The sequence below is a fragment of the Corythoichthys intestinalis genome, chromosome 3 (genome assembly GCF_030265065.1).
Source record: "Corythoichthys intestinalis isolate RoL2023-P3 chromosome 3, ASM3026506v1, whole genome shotgun sequence".
In the NCBI taxonomy this organism is placed as follows: Eukaryota; Metazoa; Chordata; class Actinopteri; order Syngnathiformes; family Syngnathidae; genus Corythoichthys; species Corythoichthys intestinalis.
Genome location: NC_080397.1, coordinates 39,059,015 through 39,086,735, shown reverse-complemented (window position 1 = coordinate 39,086,735; position 27,721 = coordinate 39,059,015). Strand labels below are relative to the sequence as shown.

At 38.8% G+C, this 27,721-nt stretch overlaps 1 protein-coding gene across 2 annotated transcripts; it reads left to right on the top strand.

The window, feature by feature from the left end:
- On the top strand, nt 1-21,889 carry rab35b (RAB35, member RAS oncogene family b). 2 transcript variants are annotated; one of them, XM_057832909.1, is made up of 7 exons: nt 36-317; nt 397-504; nt 6,314-6,364; nt 15,131-15,254; nt 18,330-18,454; nt 20,276-20,400; nt 20,471-21,889. In XM_057832909.1, the coding sequence occupies exons 2-7, from the start codon at nt 453-455 to the stop codon at nt 20,597-20,599; spliced, it is 606 nt and encodes a 201-aa protein (XP_057688892.1). In that variant the 5' UTR covers nt 36-317; nt 397-452; the 3' UTR covers nt 20,600-21,889. The 2 variants fall into 2 exon arrangements, with proteins under 2 accessions (XP_057688893.1, XP_057688892.1); XM_057832910.1 differs by lacking the exon at nt 20,276-20,400 and having other exon boundaries at nt 1-504.
- The last annotated feature ends 5,832 nt before the right edge of the window (nt 21,890-27,721 follow it).

Below are 27,721 nucleotides of genomic sequence, written 5' to 3'. Positions count from 1 at the left end.
ACAATTTTTATGACTCATTGAATAATTTGGCTCCATACTTGTACTGTCAACTGTTTTATTGCATTACATGTGAAGTTGAAGCCCTGTTGAAGTTGTACCAAAGCGTTTGGCATTGCTGCTTGGCGGTACGGGGCGGCTAGACAACCGGAGCCTGCGCAGTGTGCAGTGTGGCCGGATCACAGTGAAGGAGAGTCGGGTGCAGTAGTTCCACCACCAGAGGAGGAAGCCGAGTTTCCGGCCGCTGGCAGCAGAGGGAGAGAACTGCCTAGCCCCCGAGAAAAACGACGCCGGCTCGGGGCAAACGATTTCTAGTCCTGGTAGTCGGGGGTCCTCGTCTAAATCGGGGGGTCCGGGGTCGTGTTCATTTATTTATTTTTTTAATTAACGAGGGACTAGAATCATAACCGGTCAAAGAAGCGGCACAAGGCGGGGGTAAGCCACGATCCACCGGCATGGCCAGGGACTACGATTACCTCTTCAAGCTGCTCATCATCGGTGACAGCGGTAAGTCGACACCGGGGATGTGGCTTGGGAAGTGGGCCTGTCTTGTTTTTACACATGGGTAAAAAACCACATACACCATGGGACCGCTGTGCCATCATGTTTCGCGTTGTATAGATTATATATTGCCTGAGAAATAAATTTGTTTCTTGTAGTGAAGTCCGCCGCCATATTACCGCGTTTATTGACAGGGCGGAGGTGGTTGTGTGTCCGGGCTGGGCATGTCTGTCGATGAGGCCGGATATCGCCTCCACAACAGCCGAGTTTGTCCTCATTTTCCTGTTCTGGTCGTGTAGCAACTAAGATACTTTCTCATCTTAAATCAAACACACACTAAGCAGGGGAATATTACAAGAGTGAATTCGACCCTTATAGCGCGTTTTTATGTGTCAGTAGCCGCGGAAGCTAGCTTGAAATTCGGCTAGCATATTTTTGCATTGGTCATGAAGCTGTTGTGTTTGCTGGCGCTAGCTGCAGGCTAAAATGATATTACGACAAGGTTAGGACGTTTAGCACAACCTCGAGCAACTACAATTATTTATTATTTTTGGGAATAACAAGTTGTTATGTTGACTGGTAGCCTGAAAAACTCGCTTTTTGAAGTGAAGGAATGCTGCACTGCAGTCTGATAAACATCTCAAGGCAGTCACGTTTAAATGAAGTGAGACTATCATGATTGTGCCAACCAAAGTGTAACTGTGAAATTGTCAGTAAAGCTACCCGACTATTTTCTTTGTAGTGGTATATATTCATTTAGCCCATTGAAGTATCAAAATCATGTAAAAGACACTTGAACACTTGACTGGATTTGACTATTGGAGTAAAAGTTAACCCACAGTACTGTACTGCTTTGTGGGGTCTGATACCCATATACATTGTCCATCCGGACATTGGCACAAACCCATCAATATCAGTAGCACACTGATGTCAGTGTTCTTCAGCTGTTCTATGGAACTACAACTGACTGTAAAGCTATGTTGAAAGTCCAAGATGCAATGACTGCTGCACATTTTGAACAAAAAAACGTGTGTTTTTTGGGGCTCAGATGTTGGCCTCTGATTAGGAGTGGGAACGTCTTGGTACCTCACGATACAATACGATTTGCGATACAAAGCTCACGATAACAATGATCTGACAATATAGCGATACAAGGATTTTCGATACATTGGTCAGGAAATCATTCTAGGATATTCTACAAACAACTAATAAACAGAAAAACAAGCTTCTGCTGTGAATTGGAATGAGTTTATCACTAGTAGACGTCCAATCCATTTGAACTGGGAGAGTGGCAGCGAATGAACTAGGGCTGCAGCTATCGAATATTTAAACAGCAATTATACATATACATGAGAAAAAAAAAGATTTAATCCAATATTGAACCATTTTCAGTCAATCAATGTCTTTATTTTCGATGTACATTGTTGAAAACAGCCAACAATTGCATCTAAGATGTGACTAGGAAAAAAATTCACTGCTTTCACTCAAAAAACTTCTAGACCTTATATATATATATATATAAAAAAAAAAACATATTTCTTACCTAAAAATGTAATTACGCTTGATAACACACATCACTTGAAAGCTACGTGTTTTTCCCACGTGTTTCAATTTAGTTTCCATTTGTGTCAAGCTATTTTTAAGTTAAGTTTTAAGTTAGTCTAAACTGTAAGTACTGATAGGATTTTGAGTTTTTGCAGTGTTCAAAATAAATGTATGATACTTTCTGTATTGGAACACATTTATTCAGCAATGACTACTGAGCTAAAACTGACAGTTAGCTTTATTATGTTTTAATTTTACACCCTCATCACTCTCCAGCGCTGTGTTTTTACAGATTAAATAAAACCTGTATGTAAGACACGTTAGCCACGCATCGACAGTGGTCATAATCAATAGAAACCTAACCTTCCGAAGGGCTAACGTTATGTGAGCGAGTGACAGTAGCGTTATATTTATTAGCGAAGAGAAGTCTACTGCTTAAAGATGGCGGCTGTTTACTAACGCTGCCCAGACGCGGCCGAGTCCGTCATTTCACATCTAGTCCTAAATGCATGCGATATCTATGAGACGCCTCGGACACTACCTGCTACCACACTAGCATCATGCGGGCATAGTTTTTAGCAACGTCGGTGTAGTTTGTAGCGGCTGTAGGCTGCAGTAATTTTTTTTTTTTTTTAAATTGCTTCTTCCTCTACGCACGTGACGTCAGCGCGTTGTCCCGCATTAAAAGTAGTCCGGGCAAAACGTGATGCTTAGAGCTGTCAGAATGAAACAATTCCTCGAGGTGAATAAAATTACTCGGATCAGTTTTTAAACTCGAGTTGCTCGAGTATTCGTTTCAGCTCTAATAACGATGATCTGACGATATGGCGATACAAGGATTTTCGATACATTGGTCAGGAAATCATTCTAGGATATTCTACAAAAAACAAACAGAAAAACAAGCTTCTGATGTGAATTGGAATGAGTTTATCACTAGTAGACGTCCAATGCATTTGAACTGGGAGGGTGGCAGCGAATGAACATTCGTTCATTCGCTGCCAACCCTCCCACTTCAAATGGATTGAACGTCTATGGCTGTCAGTGGCAGCCAATGCCAGGCAATGAGTAATTTTGGGCCATTTAAGGTCATTTACCTGTTGATTTTCAGTTACTTCCTGTTGATTTGGGGTATTTTATGGGTCACTTGCTGTTTATTTTGCGTTACAGAACAGGAAGTGACCTGGGAATCACCCAAATGAATAGGCAGTGACTCAAACTCAACAGGAAATGACCTGTAAATGCCCTAAAATAAAAAGCAAGTGACCTGTAAATGCCCTGAAAATCAGGACCGAACGACTGTGAATGCTCTGGTTTTGAATGAACGAACGTTCCCAGTCTAAAAGGATTGGATGTCGAGCACCGTCAATGGCAGCCTTTTTTTTTTTTTTTTTTTTTTTTTTAGATTGACACCTTTTTAAAACGATATCTCGATTCTAGACAGGAGCATATCGATAACCTTTTGGGATCCCAAAAGGTTATATCACCATAAGTGACCATATATATATGGTCTATACTATATATGACCATATATGGTTATATACCATATATCACCATTTCGATATTTTGTCACACCCCTACCTCTGATACTAATTAACTTCATCTTCTAGCTATCTGCAGCTCTTGGGACATTGGACATACTACGGATGGCTATTCAATAATACTTTTTTTTTTTTTTTTTTTTTTTAATTAAAGGGAACCACGGATAGAACGACTTGTAGTTCTTAAAAGATAAACGTTATCATGAGTTAAAATAATTTGATATTAAAACCCCTCTTGATGCTTTTAGTTTTTATCCAATTTGTAAAATTAGTTTAACTAGTTGGTCGCCATTGTTGTTGACGTCGCAGAGTAATGACGTCACTGAGTTATGCTGTCGGGCTTCCAGAGTATGAATCGAGCGACAAAAGCATATCTGTTCAGCCCTTTCAATTTGAACCCAGGAGGAACATTAATGAGCATGACGCACTGTTGATATTTCAAAAAACGAGCAGCAAAAGCAAAATGAACAGGAAACACAGGATGAGACCAGAGTAGGACAAAACTGGTGTTCTGCCAAAATGTGCTAATCTGGCAAAACGTCTATAATAGGCGAATTTGACACCCAAAGTACTACCATGCGCTTTCAGCTTGTTTTGTTTAGATCCATACAGACAGAACATACTAAAATACTTAAACGTAGTATCAATGTGTGGTTTAAATATGCTACGTGACTAAAGTGGTCAACAGATCAACAATCTGCTTTGAAGTTACCACAAGAAAACACAATGCTTAAAAGTATGAGAGGGAAACACATGCAAAAAGTATTTTGAGGCAATGAAAAGGTAATTAAAGGTTCAATAAAAACACAAATAGTAAGTACTCGCCGCTTTTAACCGATGTGCGCATGTGTTGACGTCTCGCCGCGTAAGAAGGTATTGCAGAACACCGGTCATATTCCTCGAGTGACAGTGACAATCTACGTCATCACCCTGCGCGTCCATTGCAGGTATTAAAACATGGCGCCCTCCGTAGGTCAAAACATGTACTAAATATTATAGATTTGTAAATCAATGGCAATATTTCATGTGTTTCTAATAACATATTTTAGTAAAAGAGAACAATTGTGGCTTATTAGAGCCCACAAGTCTTAAAGTACATGGTCCCCATTTATTTTAACATTGAAACCTATTTTGTAGTACAGTACTTAACAATGATTTCTGTAGAAAAGATTTACACAAACGAGACTCAATAGTAATTTTTGTTTGTTTTTGACAAATTTTGGGATGCCATCATTTATGTGGAAAGCATTGTTAGCCTGATGACGTCAAAGGCAGACGATGAGCTCATTTCCCCATGTGTCTGTCCCCATTTTGTTTCTTATTTTTACGCAATATTGGCACATTTGAAGCGATGAAAATTGCTTGAAAATCTGTAAATGCTCTTTTTAACACTTAAATGTTTACAACGTGAGAAATCAAGCAGAGCTGCTTCACTGTTGAATTTATCGGGCAACTCTGTGTGTTTTTAGGCGATATCAAGTTAAAAAAAAAAACATTTTACATTACATTTGTGAAGGCTTGTTTAGCTAAAGTGCATCGCTTCAAGGAACAATGAAGATGAGCCACGAAAGTAAGTTGCTGTTAATCGCCACATAAATATACAGACCTATTAAGATATATACGAAGATGTCCATGGCTTATAAAACAATATAGGAAGATGATTAAACGTAGGTGTTTGCTTTTATTTTTTGTATTTGCTTAATTTGTCAGAAGCTTGTTATGTGGATGGCGGGCAGTGCCGTATTATATTAGAGGATTTCAATCAGTGACAGCATGATTAATTGACTTTTTTAAAGCATATTGAATTAGTGACTAAACATTATTGTGGGGTGCTGTTTATGGGAGTGTTCAACCTAATGTAGTAAGCTTCAATACCAACTTGAACAAAGCATGCTTGGAAATTCAAGGAAGATGATGTGGTTATTTTTATTTAGAAGGTCACCCTACAGCAACAATATAAAGAATATGAATAAATACTGCCACTTTGAAGTATGTTATATTCACAAAATAAGGGATAAAGAGGAGTACAGGCGGTAATAAGTTATTTACACATTGCTTCACAATGCATTTATTTTCCTGAGAGAAAGCATAAAGTTATCTTATTAAGGAAAATAAATCATCTTGGCAGTTGACACTATGATCTTTAAATTCTATATGCTTAAGAACTAAGAAGCGGTGGTTAAAATTTGAATTTGTGTATCATTGAAAGCAGGGCAAACTTTTTGGAACTTTGGAATGTCGATACGTAATTTGCTCTACTTTGAAGACGCTCATATTGTTCCTATCAAATAATGGGAGGTCAAAGGAAACTGATAGCTTTTAGGAGCAATAAAACACTAACTGACAATTGCACAAAGGTGGTAGCAGATGGTCTCGCCCCAGATGCAGCAGAGTCATTTGATGGCTGACAAACTCATTTTCCACTCTTCACTCTGACCGATACTCAACTTTTTCCTTCTCTCCCGTGGTTCCAACATATTATGAGCTTACTGCATTATTGTCAATACTGTAATGCATTTGTTCCACATTTTTGAATCAACTTACCTTTAGCATATATGACTATTAACCGCGCCGTTATTACAGCCTTTATTAAATTTGACATTGTGTTTAGGGTTTGTGCTTGTGCCATGCTGTTGGACTTGGATTCCCAGCCAATTAGATGTTAGTACCTTGCAAACAGGGGGTGGTTGACTCCTGTTAAAGCTCACATTGTTCCTCTGTTTTCTTGGCAGGAGTGGGGAAGAGCAGTCTCCTGCTTCGTTTCGCAGACAACACATTTTCAGGTGAGTGAATGGCCAAAGACCAACACGTTCTGTTTTGACTGCTACATTTTCATTGAAATTGATTAGAATCAAATATTTAATACGAGCCTCGTTGCATTGCCCTTGTTAAATCATTTAGTACTTTGAACATTTACTTACCATTAAAAGAAAGACAACACCTCGTATAAATTACCTTGATGTGAAATACAGTTGCTTAAAGTGCGTACGACAGGATAAAAAAAGTCCTAATTCGCAGTATTATTTGAATTAAGAATCATATTTTGAGACGACTGGACTATATACAAAAATTTGGCAAAGCGCATATGACAAGAAATTAGTTTTTTAATTCGTCGTTTAGCCACGCCTACCATTATAGGGCTCTAGCATCCCCAAAAGGAGGGTGACGTTGGCAGGATCATGGTTTTATCTGAGCCCATTGAGGGGGAATCATTCAGAACGAGGAAAATGCGACGAAGAGAGCCGCAAAATGTCATTGTTTCAGTCTCTCTGCTCAATATTTTTACAGGACATTCTTTTTATCTAAGTATTTTTCCCCAATTGTTATATAAATGGTATGGTCATGACAAATAAAAGTCCAGTGCTAAATGGAATATGAAATAATAAAAATGCATTTATTCAGTATGACATGGCAAAATTACTCCATAATGGTCAAAACTGTCGACTTCATCTTTACTGTCGCACCTCCCGAACGATATTTTATGCCATCGTAGTTAGTCAGGCTTTTTTATTTTGGAGAATGTAAACAAACCAAGAGGCGTGACAGCTAGCTGACATGCTAACCCAAACCGAGTGACGTCTTAGTCTTATTTTCGCTTTTCGAAGCGAAAAATCACACAAAACTAGCCCGTATCAGGGCACACGGCGGCGGGGTTGTCGTTTGCCTTCGCTGATCGGCAACCCGCCCGGGGGCGATCAAGTTACAGCTCGTTCCCCTGGTACGGACGGGAGAGCTCGCCAGGGAAGCAGCTGGAGAGTACTGCGGGACAAACTGGCTGATGTCAGAGGAGCGCGTAGCTGCCACATGGTCAACACGAATATGGCGTAAAACAATGCTTTACTACACGGCGTAAACGTGACAGAGAGTGGCGTGCAGTTTTTGTGCAGCTAACATGTCAGGATGTGTTGCAAGTTGCAGTTTCTGATGGGGTTGAAAATGTGACATAACACCGGGCACACGAAGAGACCGAGTATAGAGGGGGGGGTGCAAATAAGCCGCCGGTCGTTGGCCGAGTTGCATTCTCGGTGGACAATCAGCCACAAAATGCAGGCCACCTCCATTTAAAATGTGTGCGATAATCCCAGTATTTGACATAATACAAAATACGATGTTTACTCACTTCCTCTTAATTCCAATAGTCCCACAATAGTAGGTCTTGTTTTGGCCAATATCCGCAGTGAATGGGAACCTTTTGAAACCCAAAAAGGCTCACACGCTTCTCCCTGGTGCAGCAACAGTTTTCTGCAGCCGTTTGGCTGGCGTGATGTGAAGATAAACTAATTAATCCACAAAATCAGCTGAATCCGCAGTCCATCTGCATGCTATAAAGCAATGCTGTATTGTGAGATGATGACCCGGGTGACATCACATTCGCATTCGTCCTAAACCCAAGACTGAAGCCGGAAATTTCTCATTTTCATGGCGCGGGATTCAGAAATTGAATAGATAAAACGATCGCTTCCACACACATCCAAGCGGTCCACTTCATTCAGGAGCATAAAACACCGCGTGAAATATGAAATTAACATGCTTTTTGGTGTCATACACACTTTAGAGTTTTGAAGTAAGCAAATGGTGAATTTCCTACACCTCTTAAAATGGAGAAAACAGTGTTGAAGTCTTTAAAGGGTATATGACACCTAAACTGAAATCTTAAATAGCATTATTACAACAATTTGGCATGAGGACCAGCGCACACCCGTGCAGTGTCGTAAAATCAGCACTCAATCAAAAATCAATCTCCCGGTCGCCTGCAGATGGATTAAACAAAATTTCTGTTTCCGGCGGCTGTGTGAAGGATGAATAGTAATAAGTAGAGCTGGGAATCTTTGGGCACCTAACGATTCGATTACGATTACGATTCAGAGGCTCCGATTCGATTATAAAACGATTACTGATGCACCCCCCTCCTTTAAATTTTTTAAAATTTTTTTTAATGTTTTGTACATTACTTCCAAAATTGTTCAAAAATACTCTCAGGCTAAACCAGTGCTTCTCAATTATTTTCTGTTACGCCCCCCCAAGGAAGACGTAAATGTTTTGTGCCCCCCCCAACTCTCTGCCGCCACTGTAAATAGTATCAGTCTATAAAATTAGTATTATAAATACACATCTGCCTAAATTTGTGTCCTTTTTTTTCTAATAAAGAAAAAAAGTAACATAGATCGACTTATGATAAAGTATAACTTTATTAACATTGTTTTGTTTGTAACAGAGAAGACTTGACGCGCATCAATTTGCCTGAATTAAAAAAAAAAAAAAAAGTCACATCCAAACTGTAAAAATACACTCAAGGTACATTTTTGACCATTTGATACAGAAAAATAAAATGTAATAAAATCAGTAAATAATAACAAATTCAAATTGATTAGAAACATTCACTCATGAGGACAATATGCCCAAAAATTTGACCGAAAAAAACAACCCTGAATAAAAGAAAAGAAGAATGTCCTTGGACAGAAGGACAGTTTTTATTTTTGCTACTCACACTCAGTATTACCTCCTTTGCAATGGCGTGGAGTTATTTTGCAATGAGCATGCTAACAATGCTCACTGGTTCATGATATAACACTGACAAAGCAGGACGATTGTTGGCAATATTCGGCACGTTTTCGCTGAAAAACAATCAAGCGGTTTATCAATGAGATTGGGGTCGAATGTCTTTAAGTGGCGTCTTAATTGATTTGGCTTCTAGCTGTCCGCTATAATTATTTTTAGACACAGTAAACAGTGGTCTTTCCTCGTCACCCACTGTATTAAAAGTCAAAGCTAAAAGGCAAACGGCAAGAAAAAAGCGCATTCTCGGCGGCCGAGGGAGAACCGTAGGTGAGGGCGGTCGTTGTGACGATCCCAAGCCGAAAATGGCACTTCTCGGGCGGCGACGTGAGAACCGGACAAGACAGTGGGTCGCTGCGTGAGTGAGTCCGGTCGGAAAACGACTTTCGAAAACGGCGGCGGCGCACCGCTCCTCATATCTGTTTTCTGTGTGCTGAGTGCTCCACCTTAGTTCAAAAATACTGCACGCACTCTGAAAATGAGAGCGCCACTGCCACCCACTGAGTGGATGTGCAAGTACACCTTATTCCAGTTCGGCAACAACAACAACAAAAAAAACACACAAAAAAAGCATGTTCCCCGAGGACACATACGCCCCCCCCTGGCATTGCTCTGCGCCCCCCTGGGGGGGTGCGCCCCACTATTTGAGAAGTACTGGGCTAAACCAAACTACTATTTCAGTATCAAGTTAACATATAGCAGTAAACAAATATACAAAAATAACATTAAATAAAAAACTCCAGTCCCCATTCTGTATCAGCAGCTTTAAACTACATTCAAATAATTAAATGTTGTGAATCAACCGTTAAAGTTGTTAAAATTGCTCCCGTTATTCCATAATTTCCCTTTTGTCTACTTTCGACATGTGAAAGTTTTAAAACTATTTTAAAGATAGATTCAAGTCAATATTTTACCGATTTAGGAGTATTTTAGATAAAAAGTTAATTAGGTTTGCTTGGAAGGTTCGCTACAACAGCCTTTCAGGGAAGTGTACTGCTTTAAGATGGCGGCCGTTTACTAACATCCGCATCAGGCTTTTTGTAGATGTGCTGCTAACGCTACCGAATCTATATTGCATCTAGTCCTATATAAATGATATCTACCGTAACATTATGCGGATGTACTTTGTAGCAGCTTTTCGGCAGCAGTCAGGTATGTTGTTGTGTTTTTTTTAACTCGTGGCATGAGTTGAGCTAGAGCCGTGAGTTGAGCATTGGCATTACCCGAGGGGCCAGGTAATGAGAAGCATGATGTTTAGCTACTCTCGCTCCATTCCGTCCCGAAGACCGCGCGGCGCGCTGAGTGTGTTGTACTTCCGCTTTACTTGGCATATTTCAATAATCGGAATTTGGATGTTTGTGAATCGTTCTCGAATCTTCCACGGCCGAATCGCAAATAATCTAAGAATCGTAAATTTCGCACACTTCTAGTAATAAGGTTGTGAATCCAGTTGTAGCTAAACAATAGCATATGACGGTTAGCAACCGTGTGGCTAACCCCCTGACCCCACCCGAACTCGTCAGGGGAAGAGGGGTGTCACGCCAGCGAATGAAAGCCAGGCCAATGTTTACTCTGTATATCCTGGCAGCCTCTCTCTTTTTTTTTTTTTTTTTCCTTCCTCAGACAAAATTTTTTGTCTCTTGTTGCGCTGCCATTTTTGCAGAATTCCCACGAAAGCGTTTGCATCAGCGTCAGTCTTTATAATTAATGAGGAAAGGGGGAAGTAACGTATGCCGTAAAGCAGTCAGCGCATTTGTACTTTTTTTGAGTGGCAGGGTTCCTGCCACCCTCCTCAAAGTTAATTAGTGCTGGTGAAAGCGATACCGACCCCCTCAAGATATAAAAGAGGTGTCATTCAACAACAACATTCAATAGTCGACATATAATCACAAATGTTATGAAAATATTTTATCAAGGTTGAAAAGTTACTGAGTGTTGCTGTAAAGCTGCCGTTTAGCTCCCCCTTTCATCATTGCGCTCCGGCACCTCCTTCTTGGTGATGACGTCTGTAGGTGAAGTATTTAGCATTAAACACAAAGGAGGAAGAAACATTTTTCCGCGAATCTGGTTCAAGTGTAGAGTTTTCGGACGATAATGTCGATCCAGAGGACATATGTGACATACAGCCATATTTGTTTGAGTGGTATTTATTTGGAGGAGGAGGAAGATTCAGAACGAGAAAAAGGCGACAGAGACAACAAACACGAGGCTGATGACTACAGCAGATTGCATGGGCAACAAAAAAATATCATCATTGCTTTTATCTCTACTCTAATATTTTTGCAGTATATTCTTTTTATTAGTATTTTTTTCTCTGATTGCTAAATAAACTGTATGGAAATGACAAATAACAGTCTTGTGCTGAATGTAATATGAAATTTTAAAAAAGGCTATATTACTGCATAACGGTCAAAACTGCCGACTTCTTAAACCTCCTGAACTGTATTTTACGCCACCGGAGTTAGTCCGGCTGTCATTTCCCTGCTGCGGCCTCTGAGACGGAGGAAAGAGCGTAAACAAAAGAGGAGGCGTGAGAGCTTCGCTACATGCTAACCCGAACCGAGTGGCTCTTCCAAGTCTCTTCCTTGCCTTTCAACTAGGGGTGTTCCATCTTAGGCACCCAACGATTCGATTTGATTATGATTAAGGGTGCTACGATTTGATTATTGAACGATGATCACGGTTATCGCGATTATCACGATTATCGATGCATCGTACATTACTATTAATTAGGGCTGCAGCTATCGAATATTTTAGTAATCGAGTAATCGACTGAAAATTCTATCGATTAATCGAGTAATCGGATAAAACAAATATATTTTTAGGTGAAGAGCAATTATAAATATACATGAGAAAACAAGACATTTCATCTAATCTTGAACCATTTTCAGTCAATCAATGTCTTTATTTTTGATGTATGTTGTTGAAAACAGCCAACAATTGCATCTCAAATGTAACTCGAATAAAAAAAGACTAATTCACTGCTTTCAGTCAAAAAACCTTTAGATCTTATAAAAAAAGAAATATATATATATAGTACTGTGCAAAAATTTTAGGCAGGACGCCTGCCTAAAACTTTTGCACAATACTGTTCCATGATCCTAATAAATTTAATAATTAAAAAAATATATATACAGTACTGTGCAAAAGTTTTAGGCAGGTGTCCTGCCTAAAACTTTTGCACAGTACTGTATATACCTAAAAATGCCATTACGCTTTATAACACTCATCACTTAAAAGTTTTTTTGAATTTCTAAATTTGAATTGAATTTCTATTTGTGTCAAGCCATTTTTTAAGCTCTAGTTAAGTTTTAAGTTAGTCTAAACTGTAAGTCCTGATAGGATTTGGAGTTTTTGCAGTGTTCAAAATAAATGTATGATACAGGCTGTATTGGAGCACATTAGGGACCAGTGCTACATGGTGTTTTATCCAGCAATGACTACTGAGCTAAAATTGATAGTTAGCATTATTGAGTTTTTATTTTACACTCTCATCACTCCACAACGCTATATTATGTTAAAGCCTGTATGTAAGACGTTAGCCACGCATCGAAAGTGGTCATAATTTATAGAAACCTAGCCCTCCGCAGGGCTAACGTTACGTTTGTAAGGTACAGTAATGTTAATCTTTTTTATTAGCGCTTAGCGCTCTACTGCTTTAAGATGGCGGCTGTTTACTATCGCTGCCCAGACGCGGCCAAGTCTGTCATTAAGCATCTAGTACAACATACATGTGATCTCTATGAGACTCATCAGACGCTACCTGCTGCCAACGTAGCATCGTGTCGGCTAGTATTTAGCAACGTCGGCGTCGTTTGTAGTGGCTGTCGGTTGCAGTAAGTTTTTTGTTGTTGTTGTTGCTTCTTCCTCTATGCACGTGACATCAGCGCATTGTCCCACATTAAAAGTTGTCCGAGCAAAACGTGATGCTTAGAGCTGTCAAAAAAGACGATTACTCGAGGTGAATAAAATTACTCGGATCAGTTTTTAAACTCGAGTTGCTCGAGTATTCGTTTCAGCTCTACTATTAATACTGTAGCCAAACAAATTTATGTCTATTATTTATTTTAAATATCCTAATGATTCAACAGGAACGATGGGAACATGCCCATACGACAAAAAGCTGCCCTCATGCTGCTTTTTTATTTATTTATTTTTTTACAAGAAAGTGTTAAACATTAACCATTTTAAAGGGTATACTTATTTCTCTCAACAGTACAATAACATTTACACAGGTGTAATGAATTCCACATTTTCTCGTAACAAAATGTCTTTAAAAATAACCAATATACTTTGTTGTCACAGATTTCTGTACTATTCCGCATGTTTGTAGTGTTACCGCTGTACTTAATCATGGTTTTACACGTTCTGCATATAAGAAAATATACGTTAGCAAATTAGCTAATTAGCTTAGCGCTCGGCACTAACTATTAACATCTCAAAAACAACAACAATAAAGGCTAAATAGTACAAGAGGCGGTTCGTGTACTCACCTCTTATAGACGCACACGGGTCTTAGCAACATACTCAGGACATTTTTCAATTGAAATGCCTTAAAAATACTGCTGGACATCTAAAAGACAAGCAGCAACGAACTATCGCTCTTCCCCTCTTGCTTTAAAGAATAACTTGCGCACAGAAGCGCAACCACCGGGTCGCGCTTCTGTTCTTGCCTGTCTCGTACACAAATTTATTTTCTAGTCTTTTAAAAAGGAGTAAATCTCTCTTCAAGTAACTGGGAACATCCATAATAACGTTGTGCGTGCGTGCGTCCGTTAATGCTGTCCGGGCGGCAGACGTGTCTTGAATTTCGTTCCGCTACGAGCGGCTGTCATAAAGTTATGAGTAAAAATCATCGTTTTGGAACTTTTATGAATCGTAATCGAATCGTCACGTGTCGAATCGCAATGCATGTTATAATCTATTTTTCTGGAACTCCTCTACTTTCAACACGAAAATAATTAATACTTGACCCTTTCTTGTAGGTGTTTATAACTGTTTGAAATAGGAGTGTGACAAAATATGGAAATGGTGATATATCGTGAGACTTAGTATCACAAAAGGTTATCGATATGCTCCTGCCAAGAATCGAGATATCGTTTTAATAAGGTGTCAATGTCTAAAAAATTTTTTTAAAGGAACCAACATGTTGCTACCAAAATCTTCCACCATAATAGTGTCTCAGTTAACTCTAAGGCTGCATTGATGGTGCACGACGCCGAATCCATTTAGAACGTTTGTTCATTCGAAACCAGAGCATTCACAGTCATTCTGTCAGATTTTCATGGCATTTACAGCTCATTTCCTGTTGAGTTAAAGTCACTGTGTATTCATTTGGGTGATTGCCAGGTCACTTCCTGTTCTGTAACTCAAACAGGAAGTGACCCGTAAAATACCCCAAAATCAACTGGAAGTAACTATAAATCTTCAGGTAAATGACCTTAAATCGCCCAAAATTACCTCATTGCGGCCATAGATGTTCAATCCATTTGAAGTGGGAGGGATGACAGCCAATGAACACCTTCTCAGTTCAAATGGATTGGACGTCTACTTGTGATAAACTCATTCCAATTCACAGAAGTTTGTTTTTCTGTTTATTAGTTGTTAGTACAATATTCTAGAATGATTTCCTGACCAATGTATCGATAATCGTTGTATCGCCATATCGTCAGATCATTGTTATCGTGAGCTTTGTATCGCAAATCGTATCGTATCGTGAGGTACCAAGAGTTTCCCACTCCTAGTTTGAAATGCGTCACAGCACACGTCACTCCTTTAAATGTTGATATAAATCAAAACAATGCCGGTCAAAAATGTGTATTGGCATGTTGGAAGTGTTTTCACTCCGTAACGCAGTAAAAAATGAAGTCCATGTCTGCTATGTCTTTTTGCTACGACAACAAAAGCACATGAATAGGATTTACTGGTTATAACCATTGTGGTGACATTCATCTACAAGCCATCTAATCCAATGGGTCCATTTGTTTTGGCAGGTAGCTATATCACCACAATTGGAGTGGACTTTAAGATCCGGACAGTGGAGATCAATGGGGAGAAAGTGAAGTTGCAGATCTGGGATACAGCAGGACAGGAGCGCTTTCGGACCATCACTTCCACGTGAGTTGATGAATATACATACAGTATATATGCGCACACAAGGAGATCTGCAGTAAGACTCTTGTTTTGAATACCAAACCAAAAAATGGCCTTTGTGTGCAGCTTGAGAATCCTGCAGGGAATTCCCCATTCAGATGTCTTATCTTGTGCAATATGTCAACATCATACATGATGGCCCTGAGCTCTTGGCTCCTCTTTGTGAATTCAAGTATGCATGCAAACATTATAAATTTGTAGACATGAAGCCACAAACTGCACTGAAAATATATTCTTTTGCTACTTTTTAGCATTAGCAGTACAGTATTCCCATTGCTCTGCACAGGCTGACAAACACACATCTATACTTCCTTTGTGGTTGTATTCAGTTCACCACTCCAGCTGTACATGTTCAGACAACTCTGTATGCCCACCATCGCTGACACGCCACACACATGCACACAAAGATACACGCGGGGCGGCGGACAAAAGATTCTTTGTGTTTGTTTGGCGCTACGCAGCTCCACTGGGGCCAGCTTGCCGTTTGAAGCCAAGGCTGCAGGTTTACTTTCCACCGGACTCCACTCAAAGTGTCTGCTATTTATTACAGATGCTGTCCTAAAAGTTCTAATGGGTGATAAAAGTCATCTTTGTCGTGAGCCACATTGTACTTATGGTTTCATTTTAATCATTATGTCTGCCAACTAAGGCTACCACGATTAATTGGTTAGTTAATTACAAAATGAACCGACAACTATTTTTATAATCAGTTAATTTCTTTTGAGACGTTGACTTAAAAATGATAAGCTTTTTGTTTTTTCTTCTCTTAGCAAACACTATACAGTGGTACCTCGACATGCGATCGCTTTGACACACGATCTTTTCGACATCCGACGTAAAATCTGACTCGCCATTTGTTTCTACATCCGACGAAATGCTCGAAATACGACGATTTATGACAGCGTCACATATTCATTTTCCAGCAAGACGCACACACTTCGGATTTTCTTGTGAGAGAAATCAACATGGGTTCCAAGAATGTTAAAGCAGGTGGTGTAAAAAAAAGGTGAGGCTTACCAATGGAAAAATATGAGCGTGGGGTGCGCGTCCGTGAACTACCTGACAATACTCCTCTGACCTCCGTTTGCCAGTCTTTATACTGTAAGTAAAGGTGACAACCATTGTCAAAGAGATCGCCAGCTTCATCAGGTTTTTAATCATTTATTTCAGAACTTGTGGGAAAAAAAAAAAACATGCCAACAGCCCGCAACAATAGGACGTTAAAAGTGAAAGGAATACTATCTCAACTGCACTCTCACATTTGTTACATTATTACAGGTATTATTATTACTATTATATATTATTCCGATTTTTATTCATAATGTATTTGTTTTGCTCTTTGTAAGTGCTATTTGCAATAGTAACAGAGGTATTTATTAAGGATTTAGTGTAGGTTTTTGGGCTGTGGAACGAATTAATGGAATTATAATGTATTCTTATGGGAAAATCCTGCTTGACATACGACCATTTGGAGTTACAAACAAGGTCCTGGAATTAATTAACGTCATTTTAATCCATGTATTTGCCATTTTTAATTACTAAAGGAATAAACTGCAAATATTCTATTTTTTTTCTTATTTTTTGATTAATCAATTTAAAGGGAAAGTGACTATTACCGTATTTTTCGGACTATAAGTCGCGTTTTTTCATATTTTGGCTGGGGGTGCGACTTATACTCAGGAGCGACTTATGTGTGGAATTATTAACACATTATGATATAATTTCACATGTTATTTTGGTGTTTTTTTAGTGACACTGTTGGTTTTGTAAAGTTGTTAGCATGTTCTTATGCTATAGTTATCTAAATAACTCTTTATAGCTATGGCCACGTTCGCGTTCCGCCTTTGGCAGTGTATGTTCAATTGTATTATTGACTTTTTTATCTTGAAATGGATGCATTTAGTTTGTGGCGCTTTCACGCCCACGTGAGGGCGCACTCGCACTTGTTTACGTGACACGCCAGAAGAAGACTGACAGCTACGTAGCTCTGAGTGAGTGAGTGGGCGAGTTAGCTAGAGAGAATAGACGGATGCGAACCTACTTTCATTGTTTATGCTTTTAAATCATCTCTACAGAGGCAACGCCTGCGTGTATCATCTTTTCTGTTGTTGTTGTGTGTTTTCCACCCGCGATCGGACACTTAGAGCCAGTTGTGTGGTTGTTTGAACGATGTGCTAATGATAGCGAACGCATGCTAACCTGTTACTTATTACTAATAGTACCTAATTATCATTTATTTACGTTGATGCGAACCTGTTTTCTATCGAGGACCAAATTGATTCAACAAATTATTCGGACGTCCAGCATTGTCTTTTGCGAGTTCGCTGTATAGCCAGGACAGTCCGTAGCGTAGGACAGTATATTCACATTTCATTGTTCATGCACTGTACACTGTACATTTATTTAGCATGTTGTTCTCTGTTGTATTTTTATATTAAATTGCCTTTCAAGATGACATGTCTGTTCTATGTGTTGGATTTTATCAAGTGAATTTCCCCCAAAAATTCGACTTATACTCCGGTGCGACTTGTATATGTTTTTTTTCTCTTCGTTGGGCATTTTATGGCTGGATCGACTTATACTCAGGAGCGACTTGTAGTCCGAAAAATACGGTAATGGTCATTTAAAAAATGCTTCCCTTCATACTGACCTGGTGTCCACATACTGTATGTGGACATCACAGTTTGGGTTCTATAGGCCACAATTTTAAAACTGCACTTGATACAGACCTGGGTCATGGAGGCCAGATCTCAATTATAATTCCAAGTATGTGTGTAAATATATGTATATTTCCTAGAAAAAAAGACAAAATGGGGTAGTGATTGAGCATTCTTTGAGAACTGCATGAATTTTCTTGAAATTTTATTTTAGTGAGAAACATGAAGTAATTGCTCATGGTTTATTTCCGCTGGCAGCACAAAATGAAGTGCTTCACCCCGGCTTTGAGTTTGACACTTGTGTTCTAAAGTTTTTCATCTGTCAGTTATTTCCTATAAGTATTGTACAAACGGTAAGTCTCCTCCTTGTCTTTGTGGTCAGGTATTACAGAGGAACGCACGGGGTCATCGTGGTATATGACGTCACCAGCGCAGAATCCTTTGTCAACGTCAAACGATGGTTACATGAAATCAACCAGAACTGCGATGATGTGTGTCGAATATTAGGTAAGTGTTGTTTTGGGGTGCGCCATACATTCATTTTACCTCCGCCAGTAGGTGAAGTTTTCACAAGATAGAGATTATGTTTTTGGTTCCATATGTCTGTCTGTATGTATATTTGTGTTCAGGATAACTCAAGAACAAATAAAGGGAGTACTATCCAACACACAAGAAATCTATGTATTATTAAATGGAAGCGGTGAGAACGTTTTGGGTTTATGAGGTTGAAGGTCACAGAGGTCAAAAGGAATTTTGCGATAACTCAAGAACGAGCAAAGGGATTGGAGATTAAATTTTGGGGTAATGAGGTCAAAGGTTGAATGTCACAGAGGCCATGAAAGGAATTTTGCAATAACTCAAGAATGTATAGCAAATTATTATTAAATGTATAGGATGTTTGTCATAACAAATGGTAGCGGTGATTATATTTTTGGGAGTAATGAGGTCAAAGTTTGAAGGTCACAGAGGCCAGAAAAGGAATTTTGCTGGAACTCAAGAATTTGTAACGTAAATATTATCAAATTTATAGGATGTTTATCATATGATAAGGAAGCGGTGATTAAATTTTGGAGTAATGAGGTCAAAGGTTGAAGGTCTCAGAGGCCAGAAAAGGAATTTGAATCGTTTGTAATACATTGGAAAAAAATGAAGACATAAATTCAAACAAGTGCGGCCAGTGTGTATTTTGCTCTGGAAAGTTTACTTATTTGTTGTTGTTGTTTGTTTTATAAATGTCTTATGACCTCACATTACTTAACTCTTTGGCTGCCTTGACGGTAATAGACATCCAATCCATTTTACTCAGAAGGGCTGGAAGCAATCATTTGATCATTCGATCGCTTCCAGCTATGGCTGCAGCAATTGATTATTTTAGTATTCAATTAATCTATCAACTAGTTAGTTCGAATAATCGAGTCATCTGACTAGGAACATTTAATGCGTTGCACAATACATTTTAGGAGATATAAAAAAACAAAGGCTTGCCAAGATTGCACTTTCAAAAGAGCATTAAATTTGAGAACAAAGTGTTTCTTCAAAATATGCAAAATTGCACATTAAGAAATAAATTCAAATACCTTGGCCTCAAATGGTATTAAGGAAAAAAATGATCTAAGTACAACAAAAGAACAATTAGCTTACTTGCTTAGCAAAAGGCCACTAGCTTAAATGCTATAAAATGCAAACTTTTTATTTTTTTTATTTTTTTTACAATGCTTTAAACAAATCGTTCATTTTCAGACAAAAAACGGCTAATTATACTTAGAAGCTAAATTACAAATACGTAAAGAAACATATTAGCTTAAGTGAAAACTTACCTTATCTTGGTCTTGGTCTTGGCCTTGGTCTTAACAGTGAGCAGCTGGAATCAGCAATGTTAAATGAATCATGTCATTTTCAATTTTGCCACTGGAGGGCAGTGTATTACCCAAATCAATAAAACTAAATTCAAACACGTTCAAAACAAACCTTTACAACGCCACTCAAACTAAATGAATCCTCGAAGCAGCAAAATTTCAAAGCTTTTTTCTAATCGAATTACTCGAGTTAATCAATTAAACGTTGCAGCACTACTTCCAGCCCCTCCCAGTTAAAATGGATTGGACGTCGAATGTCGTCAAAAGGTGTTTTCAATATCAATTTTCCCTTTTACTAACTACCGCACCACATACTCTGTGACCTGAGCTGGCAGTGAACGAGTTAAGATAATGATAACTTTTGAATAGATGTCCGCTGTATTGACCACAATATGGGTTTGGAATTAAAATAGGAATTGTGCACCAATTTTAATCTTTTTTTTTTTTTTTCCAATGTTTCTTCCGTTTATAGTGGGAAACAAAAACGACGACCCCAACTCCAAAGTGGTGGAGACCACTGACGCGCAGAAGTTTGCCGAACAAATGGGCATCAATCTGTTTGAGACGAGTGCAAAAGAGAACATTAATGTGGAAGAGGTAATACCATGAGGATAAAAAGTTCATCTAAACTCATGGTGGCTAAAGTGTATCTTATCCTGTGGTGCAGATGTTCAACTGCATCACGGAGCTGGTGCTCCGAGCCAAGAAGGAGGTGATGGCCAAGCAGCAGCAGCAGCAACAGAACGACGTGGTCAAACTCACCCGGAACAGCAAACGAAAGAAAAAGTGCTGCTAGCGAACGGCGGGTCATCAGGCCGCCACCAGGCAGGCCGGCGTCGTTTTTCTCGGCGCTCGCACGCAAAACCGGATGGGACTCAGAAAGTCTAAATTAAAGAGCAGATAAAGATTTAAGAAATATACGCTAAAGATTAAAGACATATGCGTCCCCTTTGGACAAAGTAATCATGGAGAAATATATGTACAGATTTTACTATCAAACGTCTGATCAAAAGTCTTATTTGGAATTCAAGCGGAGGGTCCTCCTTTTCATAAAGGATCTGCAAAGTGACGACCGACTGCCAGAACTCTCCCGTATACATCTGCTTAAATCCCGCCATTGTCACATATGCGCGTCTCATCCTTCTTCTTCCTCACACTGCACAGGACATTCAGCACTCGATGAGGAGAGGGGCCTTTCTTTCTTGTCTTGTTTTTTTTCTAGTTGTATTCTTTTGCTGCGGGAAGGGGGGTAACCCACTTTACCACAGCTCACGCCAAGAGATCAGGATTATATACGAAGATGTTTGCGTTGATCTGATGGCCGTAAAACAAATGATTGGGCGTCCAAACCATTGGACGGAGCCGCTGACTTCATCTTTTTTTTCTTTTGCCAAGCTTTCTTCTAACCTTCAGCACTGCACAGCCAAAAACCTTTTGATTTGACTTTTGAGCATTTTAAGTGCGGCAGTCTTAATGTGGTGTCCCTTTTTATTTTTTGTTTCTTTTCTAACAGTGATAGAGTTACGCAGTGGTGGTGAGCCCCTTACAGGTGATTTTCATCAGGGGGTCCATCCTGTCCGCTCGCTAGCCCACCAGCACCAAGACACTTAGCTTCAGCAAACTTAGAGTGCTTCTGCGCACTCTTAATTTTTTGGGAGATTGCTCGAGGTGCAGCCATTACATCACTAAACGTCAGACTGCTTATAGCTTCCACTTCCATTGGCCTTGTTAACCCTAGAGTTAAATACATTTTTATCAAACCCCCACACTCTATTGTTACCACTTCATTAAGTATATGTGTATATAAATATTTGTGTTTCTACTCAACACATCACGGACACGGGCAAATACATGCCCCGTGTGTGTTCTTATTGAACGCATTCATCAGATGTGGTTTACTGTACACTGGAGAAAAAAAAGACATGTACAATTCCGTTTTACCCGCAATGAATTTAATCCATAATAACCATTTTAAAAGGAATAAATAGTAAAGACTGAGCTCATTTGTCAGTGACTTGTGGCCTGACTTCATTTTAAACCTGTGTCTATTTTTGGAATCTGTGAATAAAGTGTGGGAGAAAGTGTAGTCTGGTCTCATAGAATGAGCATTTGTTGTTTTTAATGTGTGTATATTAGGGCTGTCAAAATTATCACGTTAACGGGCGGTAATTATTTTTTTTAATTAATCATGTTAAAATATTTAACACAATTAACGCACATGCCCTGCTCAGACAGATTTAAATGACAGTACAGTGAAATGCCCACTTGTTGTGTTTTGTGGAGTTTTGCTGCCCTCTGCTGGCGCTTGGGTGCGACTGATTTTATAGGCTTCAGCACCCATGAGCATTGTGTAAGTAATTATTGACATCAACAATGGCGGGCTGCTAGTTTATTTTTTGATTGAAAAAATTAATAATTTTATTAAAACGAAAATATTAAGAGGGGTTTTAATACAAAATTTCTATAACTTGTACTAACATTTATCTTTTAAGAACAAGTCTTTCTATCCATGGATCACTTTAACAAAATGTTAATAATGTTAATGCCATCTTGTTGATTTATTGTTATGATAAACAAATACAGTCCTTATGTACTGCATGTTGAATATATATATATATATATCCATCTTGTGTCTTCCATTCCAACAATAATTTACAGAAAAATATGGCATATTTTATAGATGGTTTGAATTGCGATTAAATGCGATTAATTACGATTAATTAATTTTTAAGCTGTAATTGATTAAAAATTTTTAATTGTTTCACAGCCCTAGTGTATATATGTGTGTTCCATCATTTCAATACCCACGCTAAATATTGTGTAATCATTAAGACATTTTAAACATATATTTTTTTGCTTTTCATTGAAATTTTATTGAGGTCTATAAATAATGACATGTTAAAATCTCATCTTTTTGCATATGAACACCGTCACAATGTATTTCAAAAGAAACGAAATATATGCGCTTCAATTGCAAGTCCCAGAGCGTTCAAGAGATGGCGACGGCGAGCCCCGCTGGCGAAATGTGTAGAAGAAGAAGTGCTCCGCCGCATAATGGTAGGTTAGCTAGTTTGGCGGTAAAACAAAAGTATTTTCTGAAAGATTTTGGGAGAATGATAGGGACAAGAATTTATTTTCAGGTAAGACGATAAGCTATTCTTATTCAGGCAAAAAACAAACATTAAAAACTAAGTGACCTGAAATATTTTACACCATAACTTTTATTTAAGGCTGAAATGATGAAAACCGACCTGTCAACTGCAGTCAACCAGAATTAAAAGGACAGATGCTCAGGTGTTCCTTGACAGGTTGTGATCATGTCTGCCAATGGAACTGGTTCACTTGTATTAAAAAAAACTTAACTGCTGGAATAGTAGTTTGGTGGTTAATTAAGTGTGTCGGCCAAAATGATCACCCAAAACAGATATTAGAAAACAACCATTTAAAACCCACCAATGACAATACTACCAATATACACTATCTAAACCCTTTTATGCATGAATATAATGACTTTTTAGACCTTAACAGGGCACTCTTCCACCGTGCCGCCTGGTTAAATTCAGCTAAAAATAATTTTATATTGAAGTGCTCCTTCTGCTATCATAGCTGCTTTCACAGAAGAAAAAGAGAGCCTCCTTATAAAGTGAGTTGCAGGTCATGAAAATCGATATGGATGAGCTATTAGGGGTTCTTTAAGTGGCCCATTCACCAAAATAATATAATATATGTCGGATAATATCGACATTGTCTATTTCACTATTGGTTTTGGGCTAATATGCACGTTGCCTTTGAAGTTAATGTAGAAGCCTTCTGCCTTTGTACAAAGGCTGGTCACAGTTCTGCACAGCAGTTATACTCATTAACCATTAGATGTCTCCAAAATAAGATGCATGGGATTTGTTATGTAAGCATTATCATTTGACCTAAGGCTTAATCTTCGAGCGAGCATTTAATTAGTCGGTGGAGCTGATTTTAAAAAATTCCATGCAATTTGTTAGTTTCAGGGTCCTGGAGTGGCTAAGCTAGCGGAAGTCAATGGTCCCATCTTAGCATGCTAATAAAAACAACATATGCACGCATGAGAATCATCGATGACCCATGCAATCAATAGTGTTGGTTATGTTTTCAGGATAAAGTTATTAAAACTTACCATTGCATGTCAAGAACTGTAGGATGAACAGCAACATTTGTAATCCAGCAGCTCTGCAGGCAGCATGCTGCAGAGTGGAGTGATATTTTTTCCACCGGTGTGTTTCAGTCATAGTCAGCAGCAATTAACCAAAGTTCATATTGTTCTTCGTTCTTCGTAGGGATTTTGTGGACTATCATTTGCCCATTTCTTTTGTTTGTTTACACAGCCTCTAAATGCACATTTCATCATGTTGCCATTTTTCAGTCAAGACTGAGTGAACTGATTGGAACGCCACTCGAACTGGGAGGCCCTCGTTGCAAAGTCGGGTTGGGGAGTACCCCGACTCTACGACTTGCTTCAATTTGACGTCACTTGACAAAATGCCAATGCCCGTCGAAAAGCACAGTCAATAGTAAAACTAAAGAAGGCAGTTTACAGTGTGTGCTCTTTACCTTAGCAGTTGTTTTTCCTCCACTATTTGATCGCTTACGAGGACACAGGTTTGCTGGATGGCCAAAATAAAAAAACAACTTGTCGCGATCAGCCATCTTTGCTTATATTCGCCTTGAACGTTTTGAGGTCGTAACTGGCATCATCCGAGTGGGATGTGTCAGACTTCCCACCTTCCTCGAATGCAGCATGAGCACGAGTAGCCGAATCACTCCTCTCTATTGTGGTCGGTCGCTTTATGCATCTAAAAAACACGCCCTGCAGAATAAAATGAATTACAGCAGTTTGCTGTGACATTGTATTGGCGGCATGGATATTTGGAACGGTGATCTGCATTTTTATTTATTTGTTACATAATACATATGTTAATATTGTTTATTACTGACATGCTAAGATGGGACCATTGACTTGCGCTAGCTTAGCCCTGCCGGAGCCCTGAAACTAACAAACAAATTACTGACAAACTGCATGAAATTTGTTGAAATCAATTCCGACTAATTAAACCCCCACTAACTCGAAGATTAAGCCTAATGTAAAAAAATCTCCGGTCAAGTAAGGGATCCGTCTATTTTCTGGATCCGACGGTCCCACCGCGTCTGCAATATTGGTTTTGGATCTGTCCATTTTTTTGATTCGTCGGTCCCACAGCGGCTTTTCGGATCAGTCTATTTTGTGGAATCGACGGCCTGATCGCAGCTGCAACATAGCCATGGGATAGGTCTAATTCCTGGTTCTTCGAGTCAGTAAAAAACGCGGATTTGGATTACTATTGCTATCTTTTTTGTTGACTCTTCTTTGTGGGAGTTTTACCCAAATCATACTAAAGAATTAAAGCACTATGGCACGCTACAGTGATGACAGTGACTCTGACGTGGACCTTACAACAATGTTGGAGTTCGTCAGGGAACGCGTGTTTGCGTACTGCTGAGCATGCTTGTCATAGACAAGCATTGTGTTTGTCACTGAATAAACAGTTCAGTTTCTTGTTACCAACCGTTGTGTGTTATTCAAACTCACCTAATTCAGCTGGCTAGTTGTTATCAAGAGTACTAAAACCCTTTTCAACATGAGTCTGACAACTAAGTAAGGACTAAGACATGCTCAGATAGGCCGGTATCGGTATCGGCCAGTATCGGTATCGGATCGGAAGTGCAAAAACCTGGAAATGGGCAAATCCTTAGTGGAAATATTATTTTTTGTGAATAAATGTGCATAAATGGAAGCTTCTCCCCTTTTTGGTACTTTTATACACTTATCCTACCTACCACGCGTTACAATGTACAAGACATGGATTACACAAGATGTGCTCTTTGGCCTGTACTGTATGTAAAGCACACGGCAGCTCTGGATGATAACAATCTACATAATTATATTGGGATAAGTTTGAAAATGCAATATGCTTACCTTGAATATCTGCTAATAAAACCGGAGTTCCCAACAGCATACACTCTCGCTCCCAGCTGGAGTTCCCAACAGCACTCTCTCGCTCTGTTGCCATTGAGACTCGCAGCGAGTGCATCACCAGTTTTGCCCAACTTTTGTCTTAGCAGGTAGATCTGGTCCTGCTCTTCACTTTTCAGATCTGGATCAAATAGGAAGGGTAGAACTGACGACATGTTGGGAAAGCTAACGAGTGACACGTTGAAATTTCGGCAACGGGTCTGGTGACGTCACGCACTGTGACGTAACAAGAATGGCGACCTATCACTTAAAATCATTTTACAAACTTTATTTAAACAAAAACATTAAGAGGGGTTTTAATATCAAAATATTAGAACTCATACTAACATTTATCTTTTAAGAATTACTTGTCTTAAAAATATAGGATCTCTTTAAAGCATCCAGTGGGGCATCACAATACGTATGGCGGAAAACACAGACGAGGCTGAAAAAGCAGTTTCTGCACTTGCACCCCTCTTTAGAATAAATTGCTATATTTTTAGCCAAATGAACTGCTGTGTTTGATAGAACAATATGTCTATATGCTGCTGTAGCAGATTCATGGCGCATTAAGCCCCCGAACTATTTTTAATTTGTCCGTTTTACCCCGGTAACCCCAGTTTACAGACGTCGCGCAACCGCTTTTGTTTCAACCTAGCCATAAAAAGAAAGTAAGTAATCGTATTAATTATTCAAAATGTCTGTCATTTTTAGTTTAGAATCATTAATTGAGGTCTAATATTTAGTTTAAAAAAAACTTATTCACTCGCATATTTTAAACTTTTTAACAAATTACGTCCCAATGAAAAAATTGGCATCTGTAAATAAGTCATGGAAATCTACCTCATAACTATCGCTCAATTGTATTTTTTTCGTTACTGTCGCATTTCCTCCAAAATTTTAGATGATAAATAATCGATCCAAACAGAGAAAAAAAATGTTTAAAAGGGTAAATATATGAAAATGAAATTCTCGACCACTCCTTGATGTCTGCGATTTCTGCATTGCGACCCTTGTTATATTACCATGGTTCACTCATAAAATCCCCCCAAAATGTGGCTATTGCCTTTCACAGCTGTGTCTTGACACTCGGTGATACACGCTACATGGAGATTTTGGATCGAAAAGAGGTAAGTACGTGATAATATCTCGTTAAAATCATGGCGTGTTTAATTATGCGCTTGCGTGCTCTCACCTCCATTTAGGGTTTTGCTGTTTAATTTTTTTTGTTAAATGTCCTCCTGTTCAAAAATTTTCTTACCCCAGAAAATTGACATTTTAAGCTTTCCAATGATGTATCACACATGCATAAAGGACAATTTTGAATTTGGCCAAATTGGGGGTCTCAGAGCGGAACTTCAAGTCACCTGAGTGTTTTCCGCCATATATCAGATTTTTGGAGTTGGACAATATCGGGATATTGGTAAAAAAGTAATTATCGGACAACACTAGGTGTTTGTGATGGGGTTTTTTTTTGCATCGTATTATTAAATATTTTTTTATTGTTATTTAAATACATGTGGCGGAAAACACAGACAAGACTGAAAAAGCAGTTTTTGCTCTTGCACTCCTCTTTAAAATAAACTGCTATATTTTAGGCCAAAACAACTGTTGGGTTTAATAGAACAACATGTCTATATGCTGCCATAGCAGATTTGTGGCGCATTAAACACCTGAACTATGTTTAATTTGTCCGTTTTACCCTGGAAACCCCCATTTATAGACGTTGCGCAACCGCTTTTGTTTCAACCCAGCCATAAAACAAAGGTAATTAATTATATCTATTATTCAATATGTCTGTCATTTTTAGCTTAGAATCATTAATTTACGTCTAATATTTTGTTAAAAAAAAGAAAGTCTTTAAAAATTATTCACTCGCATTTTTTAAACTTTTAA